Source organism: Cetorhinus maximus, chromosome 13, assembly GCF_964194155.1.
Source record: "Cetorhinus maximus chromosome 13, sCetMax3.hap1.1, whole genome shotgun sequence".
NCBI lineage: Eukaryota > Metazoa > Chordata > Chondrichthyes > Lamniformes > Cetorhinidae > Cetorhinus > Cetorhinus maximus.
The window spans coordinates 2,230,312-2,247,815 of NC_135891.1; the positions used below are offsets into that span (position 1 = coordinate 2,230,312).

Here is a 17,504-nt window from a genome sequence, read left to right on the forward strand (position 1 = left end):
CGGCCAAAACTGCACACAGTATTCGAGGTGCAGTCTCACCAGTGCCCTGTATAACTGAAGCATAACATCCTTACTTTTATGTTCAATCCCTCTCGTAATAAAGGATAGCATTCCATTAGCCTTCTTAATTAATTGCTGTACCTGCATACTAACTTTGACTCATGCACTAGAACACCTAGATCCCTCTGCACCTCAGAATTTTGTAGTCGTTCTCCATTTAAGTAATACTTTGCTTTTTTGTTCTTCCTACCAAAGTGAACAACTTCACATCTTCCAACATTAAACTCCATTTGCCAGATCTTTGCCCACTCACTCAACCTATTTATATCCATCTGCAACCTCATGTTCTTTTCACAACATACTTTCCAACCTATCTTTGTGTCAGCTGCAAATTTAGCTACCATGTTTTCACTCCCCTCATCTAAGTCATTGATGTAAATTGTAAAAAGTTGAGGTCGCAGTACAGACCCCTGTGGGACTCGTCACATCCTGCCAATCCGAAAAAGACCCATTTACGCATACTCTCTGCTTTCTGCCAGCCAGCCAATCTTCTATCCATGCTAATATGTTACCCCCTACACCATGCACTTTTATTTCCCATAATAACCTTTGACGTGGCACTTTATCAAATGCCTTCTAGAAATCCAAGTACAGCACATCTACAGGCTCCCCTTTATCCACTGCGCATGTTATTCCTTCAAAAAACTCCAATAAATTGGTTAAACATGATTTTCCTTTCACAAAACTATGCTGACTCTTTCTGATTGACTTGAGCTCTTCAAAGTGCCCAGCTATAACCTCCTTAATGATCGATTCTAATAACTTCCCCACGACATGTTAAAGTAACTGGCCTAGTTTCCTGCCTCCCTCGCTTCTTGAATAGAGGGGTTATATTTGCTACTTTCCAGAATCCCTAGTTTCAATTTCACCAAGTTCCCCTCTCCCTTTTGCCTCCTGATTTTCAGCTAATACAGGAATTTTTTTGTATCCTATAATGAAGACAGAAGCAAAATATTTGTTCATTTCATCCGCCATTTCCTTATTATCTACTATTAATTCCCCACTGTCACTCTCTGGAGGATCAACACTCACTTTACTTACTCTTTCCCTTTTTAAATACCTGTAGAAACTCTTGCTATCTATTTTCACATTTCTAACTAGCTTCCTCTCATATCTAATTTCTTTCTCCTGATTAACCTTTTAGTCATTCTCTGCCATTCTTTACATTCTGTCCAGACATCTGTCCTGCCACTCATCTTTAGAGTTGTATGCTTTTTCCTTAAGTTTGATGCTTTCTCTAGTTAACCACGGATGGTTAAGGGTCCTCCCCTTAGAATTTTTCTTTATAATGGTAAGGTACTTATTCTGAATACTCCAAAATATCCCCTTAAATGTCTGCCACTGCTTCTCTATTGATCGATCCTCTAGCCTAGTTTCCCAGTTCACTTCAGCTAGCGCAGCTTTCATCCCCAGTTACCCTTATTTAAGTTTAGGATACCAGTCTTAGACCCACACATCTCCCTTTCAAACTGGATGTAAAATTCAATCATATTGTGGTCGCTGCTACCTAAGGGTACCTGTACTCTGAGGTCATTAATTAATCCTGTCACGTTACACAATACCAAGTCTAATATAACCTGCTCTCTGGTTGGTTCCAGAACATGCTGCTCTAAGAAACTCTCTGGAAAGCATTCGAGGAACTCATCGAGGTTACTACTCCCAATCTGGTTTTCCCAGTTTGTGTAGATTAAAATCACCCATGATTATTGCCGTTCCTTTATCACAAGCACACAATATTTTCTCTTGAATACTTTGTCCTACACTGTGGGTACTGTTAGGGGGCTTGTAGACCACTCCCACTAATGTCTTTTTTCCCCTATTCCTCATCTCCACCCAAACCAATTCTACATCCTGATCTCCTGATCCAAGACCATCTCATAACTATTGCACCAATGCCCTCTTTGATTAACAGAGCTACCCCTCCTCCTTTACCTAGCTTCCTATTCTTCCTGAATGTCATTTTCCCCCTCAATATTAAGGACCCAGTCTTTGTCGTCCTGCAGCCACGTCTCTGTAATTGCCATCAGGTCATCTTTATTTACTTCAATGTGGGCCATCAATTAATTTACTTTGTTATGAATGCTACGTGCATTCAGATAGAGAGCCTTCAGTTTTGTGTTTTTGTTATCTTTGTAACATCTAGTCTTGACTGTTGATGTATTGTTAGGTTTTTTTCTCTCTGTCCCTTCCTGCCATTCTCTGACTCTCATTTTTCATATTACTATTTTGCTCTCCTGCCTTGATTCTACACCTTGAATTTCTACATCTATCCAGGTTTGATCCCCCGTCCCGCCCCCCGCCAGTTTAATTTAAAGCACTCTCTACTTCCCTAGTTATGTGATTTGCGAGAACACTTGGCCCAGCACAGTTCAGCTGTAAACCATCCCAGCAGTACAGCTGCCACTTTGCCCAGTATTGATGCCAGAGCCCCACAAACCAGAACCCACTTCTCCTACACCAGTCTTTGAGACATTCGTCTCTCTAATCTTATTTGCCTGAGGCTAATTTGCCCGTGACTCAGGTAATAATCCAGAGGTTATGACCTTTGAGGTTTTGCTTCTCAATTTGGTACCTAGCTCCTCATACAGACTTTGCAGAACCTCTTTCCTAGTTCCACCTATGTCATTGGTACCTACATGGACCACAACAACTGGATTCTCCCCCTCCAGTCCTGAGCAATGTCCCGAACCCTGGCACTGGGCAGGCAACATAGCTGCCTGGACTCTCACTCTTTGCTGCAGAGAACACTGTCAATTCCCCTCTCTATACTATCCCCTGCTACCATTACTGTGCCATGGCCAGTCAGCTCATCCACCTTGCAGACCTCGCTTTCGTCCACACAGGTTGTGAGCACCTCAAACCTGTTTGACAATTGCTAAGCCTGAGGCTCCTCTCCTACTGGCTGCTCAGTCCCATTACCTGCCTCACTGACAGTCACATCCTCCTGTCCCTCACTGCTGACTAAAACTGATAACCCTCTTCCATGAGGTGAGACTGTATTCTGGAACAAAGTATCCAGGTATTTCTCCGCCTCCCTTATGTTGTGCAGTGTCTGCATTTCAGCTTCCAGATCAATAATCCCTATCTGGAATTCCTCAAGCTGTTTACACTTCCTGCAGACGTGTTTGTTATGGATCGCCTTGGCGTCCAAAAGCTCCCACATCCCATAGCTGCAACATCACACCTATCACGCCATTCTAACTTATGTTATTTAGTTAATTTACTTTAATTACTTTCTTCCTATATATGCTACAATTTACTGTTTATTGAATGCTAGTACCACTGACAACTAAAGGTAATACGCATCTTAACTACAGGTATGTGTTTTAGATGTTCGTTTAAATTACTTTCTTTTTATTGCCTTTTTTAAAATCTTTGTTTTATTTTAATCTTGGTTTATTATTTTAAAGTTTTAGCTCTTTTTATTTATAGATCTACCTGAACTTGCCTGTCCTAAGCTGGTTTCTCACACACTGTCCCTTAAACTGAGCACTTACCGGCCAATCAACTTACTAGTTTCCTGCGACGTCAGTTACTTTTTTCTTTTTTCCCCAGACTGCAGCCTCACAGCAGCTGAAACAGCTCACTCCTCACTCCAATTCCTGGTCTGTATTTATAGACGCTCCTCAGCTCCGCTCCTCACTCCAATCCCCGGTCTGTATTTATAGGCACTCGTCAGCTCCTGACTGTCTCCTGCAGGTCCGCTCTGACTTCCAGCAAGGTAGGTAACTTGACTGAAACATAAGATCTTGATGGGTCTTGACGGGATGGATGTGGAGAGGATATTTCCTCTTGTGGAAGAATCGAGAACTAGGGGGTTACTTTAAAAATAAGGAGGCACTCATTTAAGACAGATTAGGAGAAATTTTTTCTCTCAGAGGATTGAGTGTCTTTGGAACTCTCTTCCTCAAAAGGCAGTGGAAGCTGGGTCTTTGGATATTTTCAAGGCAGAGCTAGATAGATTCTTGATAAACAAGGGGGGGGGTGGTGAGAGGTTATGGGGGTAGGCAGGAGGTTACAGTTAGATCAGCTACAATCTTATTGAATGGCAGAGCAAGCTCGAGGGGCCGAACGGCCTACTCCTGCTCTTATTTCTTATTGTCTTATGCAACTTCAATTAAAATAGCAAGTAAACCATGTACATATTTTCTCTGCTCTAACCTCATTACTCAATGATTTACACACGCACACACATTTATAGTTCTTTATTCAAAACCCAAGATCATTCTCAAAACAGTTACTAGCTGGTCATGTTCTACTAAAGATGATTTGTTTTGATCTCAATGGGATCCCTGGTTCTGTCTTTTTGGAAAGGGGGGAAGGGGAGAAAGATAAGATATAGGGAAGAGAAACACAAAAGAGGAAGGGCTAACAGTTTAGGAACATTTGTGAAATAATCCTCGTCCCTCATTCCTCAAATAAATTGAGATTTAAGATCTGAAAGATCATATTTAACACTGTTGGAATTTTATGAATCAATTTTTAAAGGTTTGATAAGTAACATTTCTAGACTCAATGAAGGTGATTTGGCAGATTCACAAGGAATCAAGAGTTGAGAGATTAAAACTGGATTAACGGACATTTGGCACTAATGGCGGAGTTCTGAGCACAGGTTCTAGGCCAGTTACACTCCTCAGACTGTCCCATCTTAGTAAATACAGCAATGGAAAAGTAGGCAAGAGGCCACTGTCCTCGAGTATTGGTGAGGTCTCTACATAACCTTCATGTTGCCATTCGCATTTCTTCAACTGGAATGAAACAGAGCAGCAGCTGGAGTGTCTGCGTAGGACAGGGACCCACTTGGAATTTCAGGAGCGGCTGGATTTTTGGGCGAATGAACAGGCAATAGATACGAAACAAAAACAGAATTACCTGGAAAAACTCAGCAGGTCTGGCAGCATCGGCGGAGAAAAAAAGAGTTGACGTTTTGAGTCCTCATGACCCTTCAACAGAACTGTTCTGTTGAAGGGTCATGAGGACTCGAAACTTCAACTCTTTTCTTCTTCTCCGCCGATGCTGCCAGACCTGCTGAGTTTTTCCAGGTAATTCTGTTTTTGTTTTGGATTTCCAGCATCTGCAGTAGTTTTTTGTTTTTAGGCAATAGACACTGCCTGATCCCTCAACAGGAGGAGGAATTAGGACATCTGTGGGCAGTGTAATACCGAGAGCTTTAATCCCATCTCATCTGAACAGGAACTGGAGAGTCGCAAAGCTCACCATCCAGACATCCCAAACTAGGTACCAGTGCAATCTTTGCCTGGAGATTTAAGGGAGAGAGATTCTCTGTTCAAGCACAGCCAGAGGCACTCGCTGGACCCTTAACTGTGCAAACATTCAAAAAGTCAGCAAGAAAAAAATCTGGCTTGGTCACATGAACATCTCTGAGGTGTGTCTCATGCCTCACATTAGGTGCAGAAACATTTAAAATATACACTCTGCAGATTGGCTGATGTACATCTAGTTCCAAGCTACAGAATTGTGAAGTTGGAAGCATGCTTGGTCACAGGCTGACTGCAAGGGCATGGCTTCACCTTGTGAAAGTACTGAGTCCTGCAGTAGGCAGACTGCAAACCAGACAGGGAACAGTGAACAGGAGCAGGAGCTCTGTCTACAGTACAGCGCTTCATTCTAACAGCTCAAGTGCTCCTCGGTTGAACCTCACAGAAGCAATCAGTTCTTCAGGTGAATGCTTTGTTTGAACTTTCAGAGCATCCAAGTGTTATTAGGATTGTTCGTGCTGCACTCTTGTCCATCTCAGACTGGCAAAGCAGGCATGGTTCAACTCTACAAGCTGCTCAAGGGTTTGAGAAAGATTGATATAATCATTGTGAAGATGGCTGGGGTTTAATCTGCAGACTGTCAACAGGAAATGTGCCAGTTTATGAAGGGCAAGTCATTGGTAACATGCTCACTGTGGAGTTCTGTAAACACAATACTGGGTAAATGTAATCCAATAAAGTAATAGTATGTTGGGAGGAGGAGGGAGCTATGGCTGGCTGAAAACTTAAACTAGCTCATTCACAGGTTCTGCTGATACAAGGTGCCATGAACTGATCCTGCCAACAGATGAGGGAGCTGGTGGAGGAGGCCCTACCACTCCAGGGTAAGGCGGCTAGAGTTGTCCTGTGCAAAAACCGAATGGGAAACATTCCAAATATTCACAAGAAGAGGGAGACTTTCATTTTGGCAAATTGGGATCACTTCCCATCTCTGCTTTCACCCACCAATCCCACTGTTCCTTGGTAGAAAATGACCTTTTTGCATTTTAGTGTTGCTAAGATATAAAAACACAGCTAGGTATTCAAGTTAAAACATTGACAGACAGTTCAATGGGGGGGGAAAAAAATTGTCTCTCTTATCCAAGGTACTTTATGTAATTTCTTAATCTTTAACCTGCCAACGTTCAAACATGAACCAGTGCCCACTGGCAGAGGGGTTTGAAAGCAGCGAAACAAAGTGCAGCAGAAAACAACAGTTAAACAAATAGCCAGTTTGATGGATCAGTAAAGGATTCAGAAACTACCAGCTGGAAAATACTAAATCCAAGTTAGAAAAAGTAACATAATCACAGTAACGGAGTACATTCATTGCTTGCAGTAACAAGGAAGAAAGCATTCTAAAAGTGACTGCCATTGGTAGCAACCTGCTTGCTCTATTATGTAATACATAATTGTCCCTGTTAGAGTATAAAGTGCATGCTGTACCAGTGAATAAAGCTTTGAAAGTCAGCTGTGCAAGGCAGCAGAGGATTCATTGAACAGTACACAAGAGTCAATACTTGTTTTAGCAGTGCTCTGATAGGCTCACAATGATGTGCACAACAGGGGGAGCGGCTTCAGAGGAGACAGAGCTACGAACTGCACAACTCCGCTTGGACTAAACCCAAACCGGGCCAGCGATTGGTTAGAGAACCTGGAAATGGAGCAGAGCCTGTGAACTCCTGGCCTCACATGAATCAGGTGTGAATCCAGACCCAGGACTCCACAAACTGTGGGAATCGCCTGCCTCATACCCAAAATGAAACTGGGTTTTGAATTCAGGAGTTAAAAGCCAAGCAACAAGCTAGCAAAGGGTTGAGGGGATGGGATATGCTGGATCATGGTCCAAACCAAACCTCCTCTCTGAAATCAAGGAATACATTCAGATAGGCTGCATTAGAGAATAATCTTCAAACATCTTGCACTGAGAACTCAGTCAACGTTTAACCGCACTGCCCTTCTCCCACACCCAGCCACCCCTCCCCCACAAAAAGCACTGGTCAATAAAAGATATTTGCTGAGTCTGTTAAGGTAGGTTACAAGTTAAGTCACATGGGTGGAAGCACTGCCAACACTCGCAAGTCCTTCCAGGATGTCCACTGCCCAGACACAAGCAGTTGCATCTTTTCTGATACTTGTAGTTCTTGTGGGAAGTTTATCGAAAGTTACATTTTGAATTTTCTGTGTCAAGGTCAAGCATTTAAGAAAAATCTTCCACAACCTGCAGGACTCGTGAATGTTGGATCTGCTTGTGTCACCAGAAAAGACACTGGCCCCAATCACTGGTATCCGAGTCATAATTAGCTTGTGTGGGTATGGGCATAGAGGTGAAGGGGCTGTTAACATTATACTGAACACAGTGCATCTAACATGCCTGGTGCACTGTTACTGGGCCAGCTTTGGGGGATTCACTGGTGCCAGGTTTCTCATCTTGAAGTAAGACACCAACTGCTTGGGCACCTCAGCCAGCACAGTCTGGGCCAGAGCTTCCTTGGGAGCCTGAGAAAAGAAGGGGAAGTAAAAAAAAAAAATCAGCATTAAGAGAAACATTGGCCTTTACACAGCATCATCAATCCCCACAAACTCACACGAGAAATCTCCGTCCAGTTCAGTGATGTGTTATATTCCACAAGCAGTTTCAATTTGAGTGTGTTAGGACAAGAGGCGCGAATATAAAATAGTCACTAACGGAAAAAATAAGGAATTCCTTACATAAAATGGTGACAATGTGGAACTCGCTGCCAGCTGTGGTTGACACAGAGAGCACTGATGTATTTAAGGGGAGGCTTGATGTATCCATGAAGGAATAAGTATTGAGGGATACAGAGGTGGTAAATCAGGGCAGAAGGTGGGGGTTGTGTGGAGCAGCAACACCAGCCTAGAGCAACTTGGCTGAATGGCCTGCTTCTGTGAAGATTCAACATAGTTGTATCATATTCTGTGCGCAGATGAACAGTGGATGGTAAATCCAGCTGAATAAATCAAGACGATGCCACATTAAATGCATCAACTGTCTGAAATTCCCATCGGGTTGTGCATGATGCAGGTCAGTTCAAATTTAAGACTGAGGTTGATCAATTTTTGTTCAGAGTGCAGTACTGATCATGTCTAATCTGACTGAATTAAGAACAAGCTCGAGGCTGAATGGCTTCTTCCTGTGCTTATGTCAGGAAACAAGGATTCTCAGCCTAGCCCAATGTTGGTCTAATCTTAATGTCCACTCAAGTACATTCTCAAGCAGTGTTGTTGGATAGTGATGAATCCTGGATGATTTGCCCCCTTGTCCCAGGGGGAATGTGCAGGGAAAGGCTACACAAACCAGCCATGTGGACTCACCCATAGGAAGAGTTACCATTGTGAATTTAACGCAAATGCAATCATTGTCAAGAAAAGCTTGAATTGAGAGCGTCCTTCACAACCTCAAGGTATCCCAAAAAGTTTTACAGCCGGTGAAGTTCTTTGAAGTGTAGTCACTGTTGTGCTGCAGGAAGCTACAGCCACCAATTTTCACACAGCAAGCTCCCACAAACAATAACGTAATAATAAACAGATACTGTTTCATTGATGTTGACTGATGGGTAAATATTGGTCAGGCTACTGGGGATAACTCCCATTCTTTGAAATAGTGCCATGGGGGTCTTTTATCTCCACCCGAAGGGGCAGATGGGGCCTCTGTTTAACACAAACATGAAAAGTTAAAGACAGAGGAGACCTTTTTGCCCATTATGTCTATGCTGTCCAAAAACAAGCTTTACAGCTTAATGCCAGCTTTTGCTCCGTAGCCTGGATATCCAACTGTAAGAGCAGGGGGGTTATGCTGGAACTGTATAAAACGCTGGTTAGGCCACAGCTAGAGTATTGCGTGCAGTTCTGGAATCTGCATTATAGGAAGGGTGTGATTGCACTAGAGAGAGTGCAGAGGAGATTTACCAGGATGCTGCCTGGGCTGGAGAGTTTTAGTTGTGAGGAGAGTTTGGATAGACTGGGGTTATTTTCCCTTGAGCAGAGGAGATTGAGGGGGGACATGATTGAGGTGTATAAAATTATGAGGGGCATAGATAGGGTAGACAGGAAGGAACTTTTCCCCTTGGTGGAGGGATCAATAACCAGGGGGCATTGGTTTAAGGTAAGGGGCAGGAGGTTTAGAGGGGATGTGAGGAAGAATTGTTTCACCCAGAAGTTTCACTGCCTGAAAGGGTGGTAGAGGCATTTAAGAAGTATTTGGATGTGCACTTGCGATGCCATGGCATACAAGGCTATGGACCTAGTGCTGGAAAATGGGATTAGAATAGTTAGGTACTTGTTTGACCGGCACAGACTCGATGGGCTGAAGGGATTTTTTCTGTGCTGCAGACCTCTATGACTCTAACTGCTGTTCTCTGCCACCCTTTCAGGCAGTGGGTTCCAGATCCCCACCACCATCTGGATATTCCTCAAATCCCCTCTACTCCTCCAACCAATTACTTGAAATCTATACTTCCTGATAATGGATTATGGGAAAGAGAGTGAATAGGAAGGTCTTAGCTCAATAGGGAAACGGCGGCACAGTGGTAATGTCACTAGACTAGTAACCCAGAGGCCAAGGTTTATGCTCTGGGAACATGGGTTCAAATCCCACCACGGCAGCTGGTGGAATTTAAATTCAATTAATAAATGTGTAATTGAAAGCTAGTCTCATTGTTGTAAAAACCCATCTGGTTCACTAACGTCCTCTAGGGAAGGAAACCTGCCGTCCTTACCTGGTCTGGTCTACATGTGACTCCAGACCCACAGCCATGTGGTTGGCTCTTAACTGCCCTTGACATGGCCGAGCAAGCCACTTGGTTCAAGGACAATTCAGGATGGGCAACAGACGCTGGCCCTGCCAGCAACACCCACGTCCCATGAAAAACAACGAGTGTCAGTCTGTATTTTGTGTTCGAGTCTCTGCGGTGGAAGTTGAAATCACAACCGCACTGAGTCAGGTGGCGCTGTGCACTGATCCATAACTAGCACCAAAAGTGAAGCTCGGGCATGTTGTTAGATTAATGTCAAAGAACTCCAAAAGGCATCTGGTGCTGTTCTAGAGGGGCGGGTGGTAGCTACGCCAGGCCGTTGTACTTACATTTTGAAACTGTCTGAAGGGTACAAACTGCACAATGTCCCGGGCAACCGATTCTCCAGTCAGCGACTTCAGGACCCCATCATCACCATCAAGAAATTCCATGGCTTTGAAATCTGCGCTGCCAACACCAATAATGATGATGGACATAGGCAACTTTGAGGATTCTACAATTGCATTCCTTGTCTGGTCCAAATCAGTTATCTCCCCATCGGTGATAATTAAAAGAACGTAATATTGCTGAAAGGAAAGAAAATCATAAGGTGAGAGAAAATATAAGCATTAAGTACAAAGGAAGATCCCAGCACTTTCCTCCCGTGTTTCCCCAGGGGATAATTTTATGGGGATGGAAAATGTTTCACAGGTGAACACCCTCCAATCCCTCATCCCAAGCAGGCCATTCTACAACTGTGTGTTGTGCAACTATTCAACTGTGAAGGGCATCACATCCAGTCAATTCTGCTACATAGCCCCAGACACAGCCTTGCAATGCGCATTGGTGGTGGGGCAGGCGGAGTGGTGGTGGGTTGGGGAGGTGAGGAGGCTCACACTGAATAGAGTCGAGGAGCAAGAAACTTGGCCTTAAATCCTCCTCTTCCTCCCTTTACATCACAATCCCTCCCCTAACTAACTGCAGACCATACGCAGTGGAGATAAGTGCACTATCCCATCTGGGAACACAGTCTACGAATCATCCAGGCCCCTGCAGCCCTGCATTCATTGGGTTGTGAACAGGCCTAATCTATTAAACAAACCTTGGATCTCCCCCTTATCTAGAATCGACTAATCTATTGGTCAAGACAACCACAGCAGCAACTTGGCAAGGCTCCTTCAACATCACCTGTCAAAGCCAGGACCTCTGCTGCTTAGAAGAACGAGGGCAGAAGGTGCATGAGAACACCACAACCTTCAAGTCACACACCCGTGTAGGACTGGAGTCACCTATAGGCCAAAAACCACCTTCATAGGGCCAATTAGGGATGGGCAATACATGCTGACTTGGCCAGCAATGTCCACATCCCATGAATTAATAAGTTTTTTTTAAAAATTCAATTTCCTGAAGGTTTTTACAATCTAACACATTTTAAGCCAGTTTTTCTGGTTCTAGGCACAGAAATTCAGATTTATTGAATACAATATCAAAGCTATCATGGTGAGGTTCGAACTAGTTACCGCACTCCTTTACGACACATGGATGATTAGATCAGAGAAATATCTTCAAGACAATAAACATCTTCCCAATTCATACTTCAGATTTCCTTGACAAACGTCAGCTTTAGCTGTCTAACACCAACAGATTCTCCATATTCCAGTCTCAGCAGATTCCCATCTCCACGTTGCTATGGCTACAGCCAAATGAGGCTAGAAGAAGTTCCCAAACCTCTCCACACCTCCAGCTGCCAATTCCTGCAAATTTTTCCCCATCAAGCATTTATCAAGTATATTTATTCAAGCATATTCGAGATAAGCTGGCTTTGTCAGTGATGCTCACATCCCAGGAATAAGTTTTTTTTTTAAAAATCCAATTCGCTTTTTGAAAGTATTGAATCTGCTTCCATCACCCTTTCAGGCAGATCCTTTCCAGTTCACAACTCACTGTGGTAAAAAAAATTCTCATCTGCCCTCTGGATCTTTTACCAGTTACCTTAAATCTGTATCCTCTGGCTACCCATTCTCACGTCAGTGGGTTCCTCTCTACTTACGCCATCAAAACTCACGATTTTTTGAGCACCTCTCTCTCAAGTCTCCCTTCAACCTTTGATGTTGTAAGAAGACCAACCCCAGCCACCCCTCCACCCCCCCAGTGTAAAGCAGGCTGGGCTGTGCGGAGTGAGCTTTCTCTGCGAACGGATCAGTTTTGCTCTTTGCCGCCCGGTCCATGCCGTGGTCTCGATACTCACCCCTGCAGTTGCTTGTTGAGCGGAAGCTGCAGCAAATTGGGACACGTGGGTTATAATTGGGGAGAAGTTGGTTGGTCCATAGAGTCTCACGTTGACAATGGCATTGCGGTAGGCATCAATAATACCCTGCACCCCTGTCGATAGAGAGAAAGCATCGTTAATCCATCTCAAACACCAATGTACAAGACACGATTCAACATTTGGATCAAAATTCAACATCAACAAGAGGATTGGGCATCATTTTGTCTCCCTTGGTGAATCATTGCTTTGCTCCACATTATGAAGATCTGGGATGATTCTTGATTTATTCCATAAGAAATGGAAATGAAGCATCAATTCACCCTTGCTATACTCTCTACACCATTTTTACAATCAACTGCTCAATGTCTCACCACCTCAGCAGGCAAAAGCCGAGATAAATCAGGCTCTCACACCTTCTCCTTTTCTGCACCATCTCTGGGCACAGAGTCTCCGGTACATTGGCCAATTGGCCATTGCTTGTGATGCACTGGCAGGGTCCTCAACATCAGGAGCATTGCAGCTCAGCTCAGTCCCATCGTCACTGATGCTCATCCTCATGGGCTCTCCAGCATAAGTCACTGCAGTGACCGGGAGCTCGCTGGATTATCTCCCCTTAGTCATCATCAGCTGCCCCACGGTTCGAGGATGACGTCTACTCAGGATCACAAGTTTCTGCTGTGGGTCTTCATGTGACGGAACATGCCTATTCTTAACTGTCAGATCTTTGGGCACTTGGGGCAGGATGTCCCATGAGGTAGTGGGATCCAGAGTGTAGGATTGGCTTCCTTATCTTTCCTTCTCTGCCACCGCTCTCTCTCATCATTAAGATGTTTAACTCCAAACATGATAAAGCTTGATGGACTGGTTGTCACTATTTTGAACAAGTGGTAGGAAGCTTCTCCCAGTCATTAATGTCAATGCTACCGTGCTTCAAGGAGAGCTTCAGAGTACCTTTGCAGCATTTTCTTTGTCCTCCCCTGTAAAGATGGCCATTTAAGAGCTGGTAAAACAGGACCTGGTCATCCAGACAAAGTGTCCAGTCCAGTCTATCAAAGTTAACTTTGCAGAAGTCTTGCCTGAATGCTTGTGGAACTGGCTTCAAAGAGAACACTAGTGTTAGTTTGTTCGACGGTCCTCCCATTGAATCCAGAGGATGCAGCGGAGGCAGTGCTGATGGAATTTCTCTAGCGCTCTTATGTGTCACTGTTACACAGTCCAGATCTCACTGCAGTACAGGGACATGCTGACAACTGCTCTGTACTCTCGGACTTTTGACGGCTTGCAGTGGTCAACCACTCGCTGCTGTGGTTTGTGGAAGGCTGAGCTTGCACTGCTGATCCGGTGTTGGATCTTGTCAATGATGACTTTTTGAGAGAGGTGGCTGCCAAGGTATGGTGCTCAACACTTTTGGGAGGTGGAATATTTGGCTGACCAGGTGAGTTGAAGTGACTTTTCTTTTGGCAACATCCAAGGACAGGTCAAATTTCTAGTATGCAGAATTGAAGAGGTTGAGAGTGGCTTCCAAATCTGGTCCAAATGTGCTCTGCTTCATACACACCAGCAGGTATAGCAAGAAATCCCAGAGGAACAGCAACAGGAGAAGGTCATTAAATCCCCAAGCCTGTTCCGCTATTCAATAAAATCACAGCTGATCTGTGACCTAACTCCATCCACCTGGCATTGTTCCATATCCTTGAATATCTTTAGTTAACTGAAAGTTACTCTTTGTTATCCAGGTAACCCAGAGAGGAATCATGCATATAGCATCTCAACTCACTGTAAACGAATGAAAAGAAATGGACACTTCATCAGCGCCTGATAGAAAGAAAAATGCTGAAGCTCAAACTGGTTCCAAGAGCCAACACAACCCAAACCATTACCTCCAATCAGGTTAACCCCACCCAGAACTAAACAGCCTTGTTTAATGGGAAGTTAGATTCTACCTGCAGGACATGCATCATTGTGACTTCAATAGCATTAGACGTTTACACTAACCGAGTATCTGTTGGGAAGGGAGGCTTTGAGGGTGGGGTAAGGAGCAAGGGTGAGGAAAAGGCTATCTGTGCAGCAGAAAACGTCTAGTGTATTTAACTGGCTGTGATCAGGTGCACAGGAGGAGCAAATGTGAAGATTAGGTACTTCCCAGTAGGCAGCAGAACCACTGAGGAGTGAGAAAAGGATAAGAAATAGGGAAACTCATTCCTCACCTACTCCTGACAATTGTTTACATGAGGGGTAAGGCTCTCCCCTCCCAATCCTGGATGCATTCCACATCTTCAGACATAGTTAACGTCCTACCTGAATCCCAGGGTAACGTTCCTAACATTCAGCCAGGAAACAGCGAGGGGTGGGTACGGGGATAGAGTGCTGTTGGGCCAAATGTGCACACTCCCTGCCTACCCTCTAAACACATCCTATATTGTTTGAAAGATGGGATTGTAACAAGGTGTGTTCCTGGCACATTTTACACATCAACAGCTTAATGAATGGATCATTTAACAAGGACCAAGGCATCACTTCACCATCAGTTACACTTGCGCGCGGATGAGGTTTAGAGAGGAATTCCAGAGCTCAGGAATGCTCAACAGTCAATGGTGGAGCAAAAGAAATGGGGAGAATGCAGAAGAGGCCAGAATCAGAGAGGGTGAGGGACGAGGTGTGAGGGTGAAAATCATAGGGTGAGGAGGGGTTTGTTGGGGTGGAGGAGGTTACAAAGTTGAGGATTGGGGTAGCGGGGAATGGCAAGGCCATGGAAGGATTTAAACAAAAGACAGAATTTTAAACTGAAAGCGATGATGGACCAGGAGATAATGTAAGTCTGGAGTGTGATGGAATACTCCCCACTTGCTGGATGAGCAGCAGTGTATACCATCTACAAGATACACTGCAGGAATTCACCAAGGTTCCTTAGGCAGTACCTTCCAAACCCACGTCCACTACCATCTAGAAGGACAAGGGCAGCAGATAGATGGGAACATCACCACCTGGAAGTTCCCCTCCAAGTCACTCAGCATCCTGACTTGGAAATATATCACCGTTCCTTCACTGTCACTGGGTCAAAGTCCTGGAACTCCCTCCCTAACAGCACTGTGGGGTATGAACACCACATGGACTGCAGCAGTTCAAGGCAGCGGTTCACCACCAACTTCTCAAGGGATGGGCAATAAATGCTGGCCCAGCCAGCGAAGCCCATATCTGGGGAATGAATTTAAAAAAGCGGGTTGATGGACAATGGTATTGAATAAGAGTTTTGATATGACCAGCAGTTTTTCTTGAGCTCCAGTTTACAGGGGGTAGTAGATGGAAGCCCAGCCAGGAGTGCAATGAAATAGTTGAGTCTGGAACTAAAAGGCATGGATGAGGATTTCGATAGCAGATGAGCTGTGGCGGGGTGGAGACAGACGACTTTAGGAGTTGGAAGTCAGCAGTCTGTATGATGGAGAGGGTGCAGGGTAGAAAGCTTAGTGCCGGGTCAAACAGGACACCTAGATTACAAACAGATGGTCACAGGTTTTAGTGGACAGCTGGCACTGCCCGAGTTCAATCTACTAAGCCTACAAAGAAATGCGACTGGCCCGGCACTTCTGTTATAATTCGCTTCTCATTCACTGAGTAGAGGAGAAATCTGGAGCCAGTCTTGTCTTAACATTAAGTTTATTCACAGGCACAGAGTCCCTTTCTCTCCCACCCCCCAATCCAAAGGTGGAGGCCAGTTCTTATATATACATAAGAATAATGCCCTAACCTTTTCCCAGTTAGTTAACAGCTGCTTTCACTTATGACTAGAGCATGCACTTCATTGTGACACGATTGTAACATGAACAACTTCTGGGCACTCAGCAGATATTGAGCTCTCAAGAATGGAAGTGCCAATTCACACTGAGGCGAAGGATAGGTTTTTGGTCAACAAGGGTATTCAGGGTTATGAAAGCAAGGTGGGTTGATGCACAGATCAGCTATGATCTAACTGAATGGTGAAACAGGCCACTCCTGTCCCTATGTTCCAATTTGGAAATGTGTGGTACCTTCCATGATACTCAGGTGGCAGTGAATGGAATGAAACCTAATCCAGACAGAGACGTTTGCCAGGATTAAGCAGGAGGGTATGCTGAATAGAAAGCATTTGCCCTGCGTTGTCCTTTCCCTGTACCATCAGTGACCTCATCACACTGATTCTACTTCAAAAGATTGATGGAGAAATTTCCTACCTTGGCAGTATGGGTTGTTGGGATTAAAATTCAAGGAAAACTCATGGGATACCTGCAGAAAGTAGGAAACAGCAATTAGGTTTGAAATGTTCCTTAATGAAATTCTCTCAACAGTAGTTTTTTTCCCCCTAGTTTCACTCCCTCTGGGTCGGTGCCCCATACCTCTACTACTCAATGATTTGAGGCTGCATCAATCTCACTCCTGGATCAATCACAGTGTAAGGTGACACCAGCCCAAATGATGCCACAAACAAATCCCTCCACAAAAATGATCCAGGGATCAGCCACGTTTGCATCGGGCCCAAGGTTCAAGGAGAGGATGTGCAACGACCAACCTCAGGACTATAGCCACAATCCAGAACAACATTCAGAGACACCAGAGGTTTACGAAAATTGTTGCTTCAACAGGGAAGTTCCATATTGTGAAGATTGTAAAAAGCAGACCAGGTTGGATGGAGGTGGTGGTGGTGTCCACTGTCAGGGGAAGAGCAGACTGAGCAAACATTAAGATTGCGTGCTCCAGAAGAAGACAGTGCAGTAAACGTGTTAACTCCAATACAGTGAGATTACAGGTTCAGCACGCAGGAATTCTGATACTTGGAGCAGCTGTAAATCTATAGCACACACAGCAGAGGGTAGGCATTATGACTTAACTGTAAATTCTAACTTGATAAATGCATTGTAAAAACTTAACTGATGCCAGTCATATGCAGAATACGATATGGGGAAAAGTCATACAGCACCTATAACAATGCTCACAAAGAATAAGACATAGCCCTCCTGCCTGCAAACCAGGACTGCGCCTCTCAGTTGCTCTTACCTGCCAGTTGGGAGGGACTTGGGCACCAAATCCGAATGCAGGAAACAGCTTATCTCTGTGGAGAAAGGGAGGACAGTGTGATGAGAGACAATGAAATGCAGACAGCTGATTGCTCATTTCACTAATGCACCAACC

General features: G+C 44.4%; 1 protein-coding gene and 1 long non-coding RNA gene across 10 annotated transcripts in view; one reads left to right on the forward strand and one right to left on the reverse strand.

The window, feature by feature from the left end:
* The first annotated feature begins 4,250 nt into the window (after positions 1-4,250).
* Positions 4,251-6,395, forward strand: LOC144688349 (uncharacterized). The gene is made up of 2 exons (XR_013578399.1): positions 4,251-4,949; positions 5,103-6,395. It is a non-coding gene; the product is annotated as an uncharacterized LOC144688349 (long non-coding RNA).
* Positions 6,396-6,589: 194 nt separating this feature from the next.
* The window catches only part of cpne1 (copine I), an 85,481-nt gene continuing 74,566 nt past the window's right edge, over positions 6,590-17,504 (reverse strand). For 5 of the 9 annotated variants that reach the window (XM_078554794.1, XM_078554793.1, XM_078554792.1 and 2 more), the window contains exons 12-16: positions 17,370-17,424; positions 16,550-16,601; positions 12,321-12,454; positions 10,423-10,659; positions 6,590-7,817 (exon numbers count right to left, since the gene is read on the reverse strand). In XM_078554794.1, coding sequence (XP_078410920.1) covers positions 7,704-7,817; positions 10,423-10,659; positions 12,321-12,454; positions 16,550-16,601; positions 17,370-17,424 — 592 coding nt within the window. In that variant the 3' untranslated portion in view covers positions 6,590-7,703. The remainder of the gene's footprint in view (positions 7,818-10,422; positions 10,660-12,320; positions 12,455-16,549; positions 16,602-17,369; positions 17,425-17,504) is intronic. The other 4 variants (XM_078554799.1, XM_078554796.1, XM_078554797.1 and 1 more) reach the window with 2 other exon arrangements.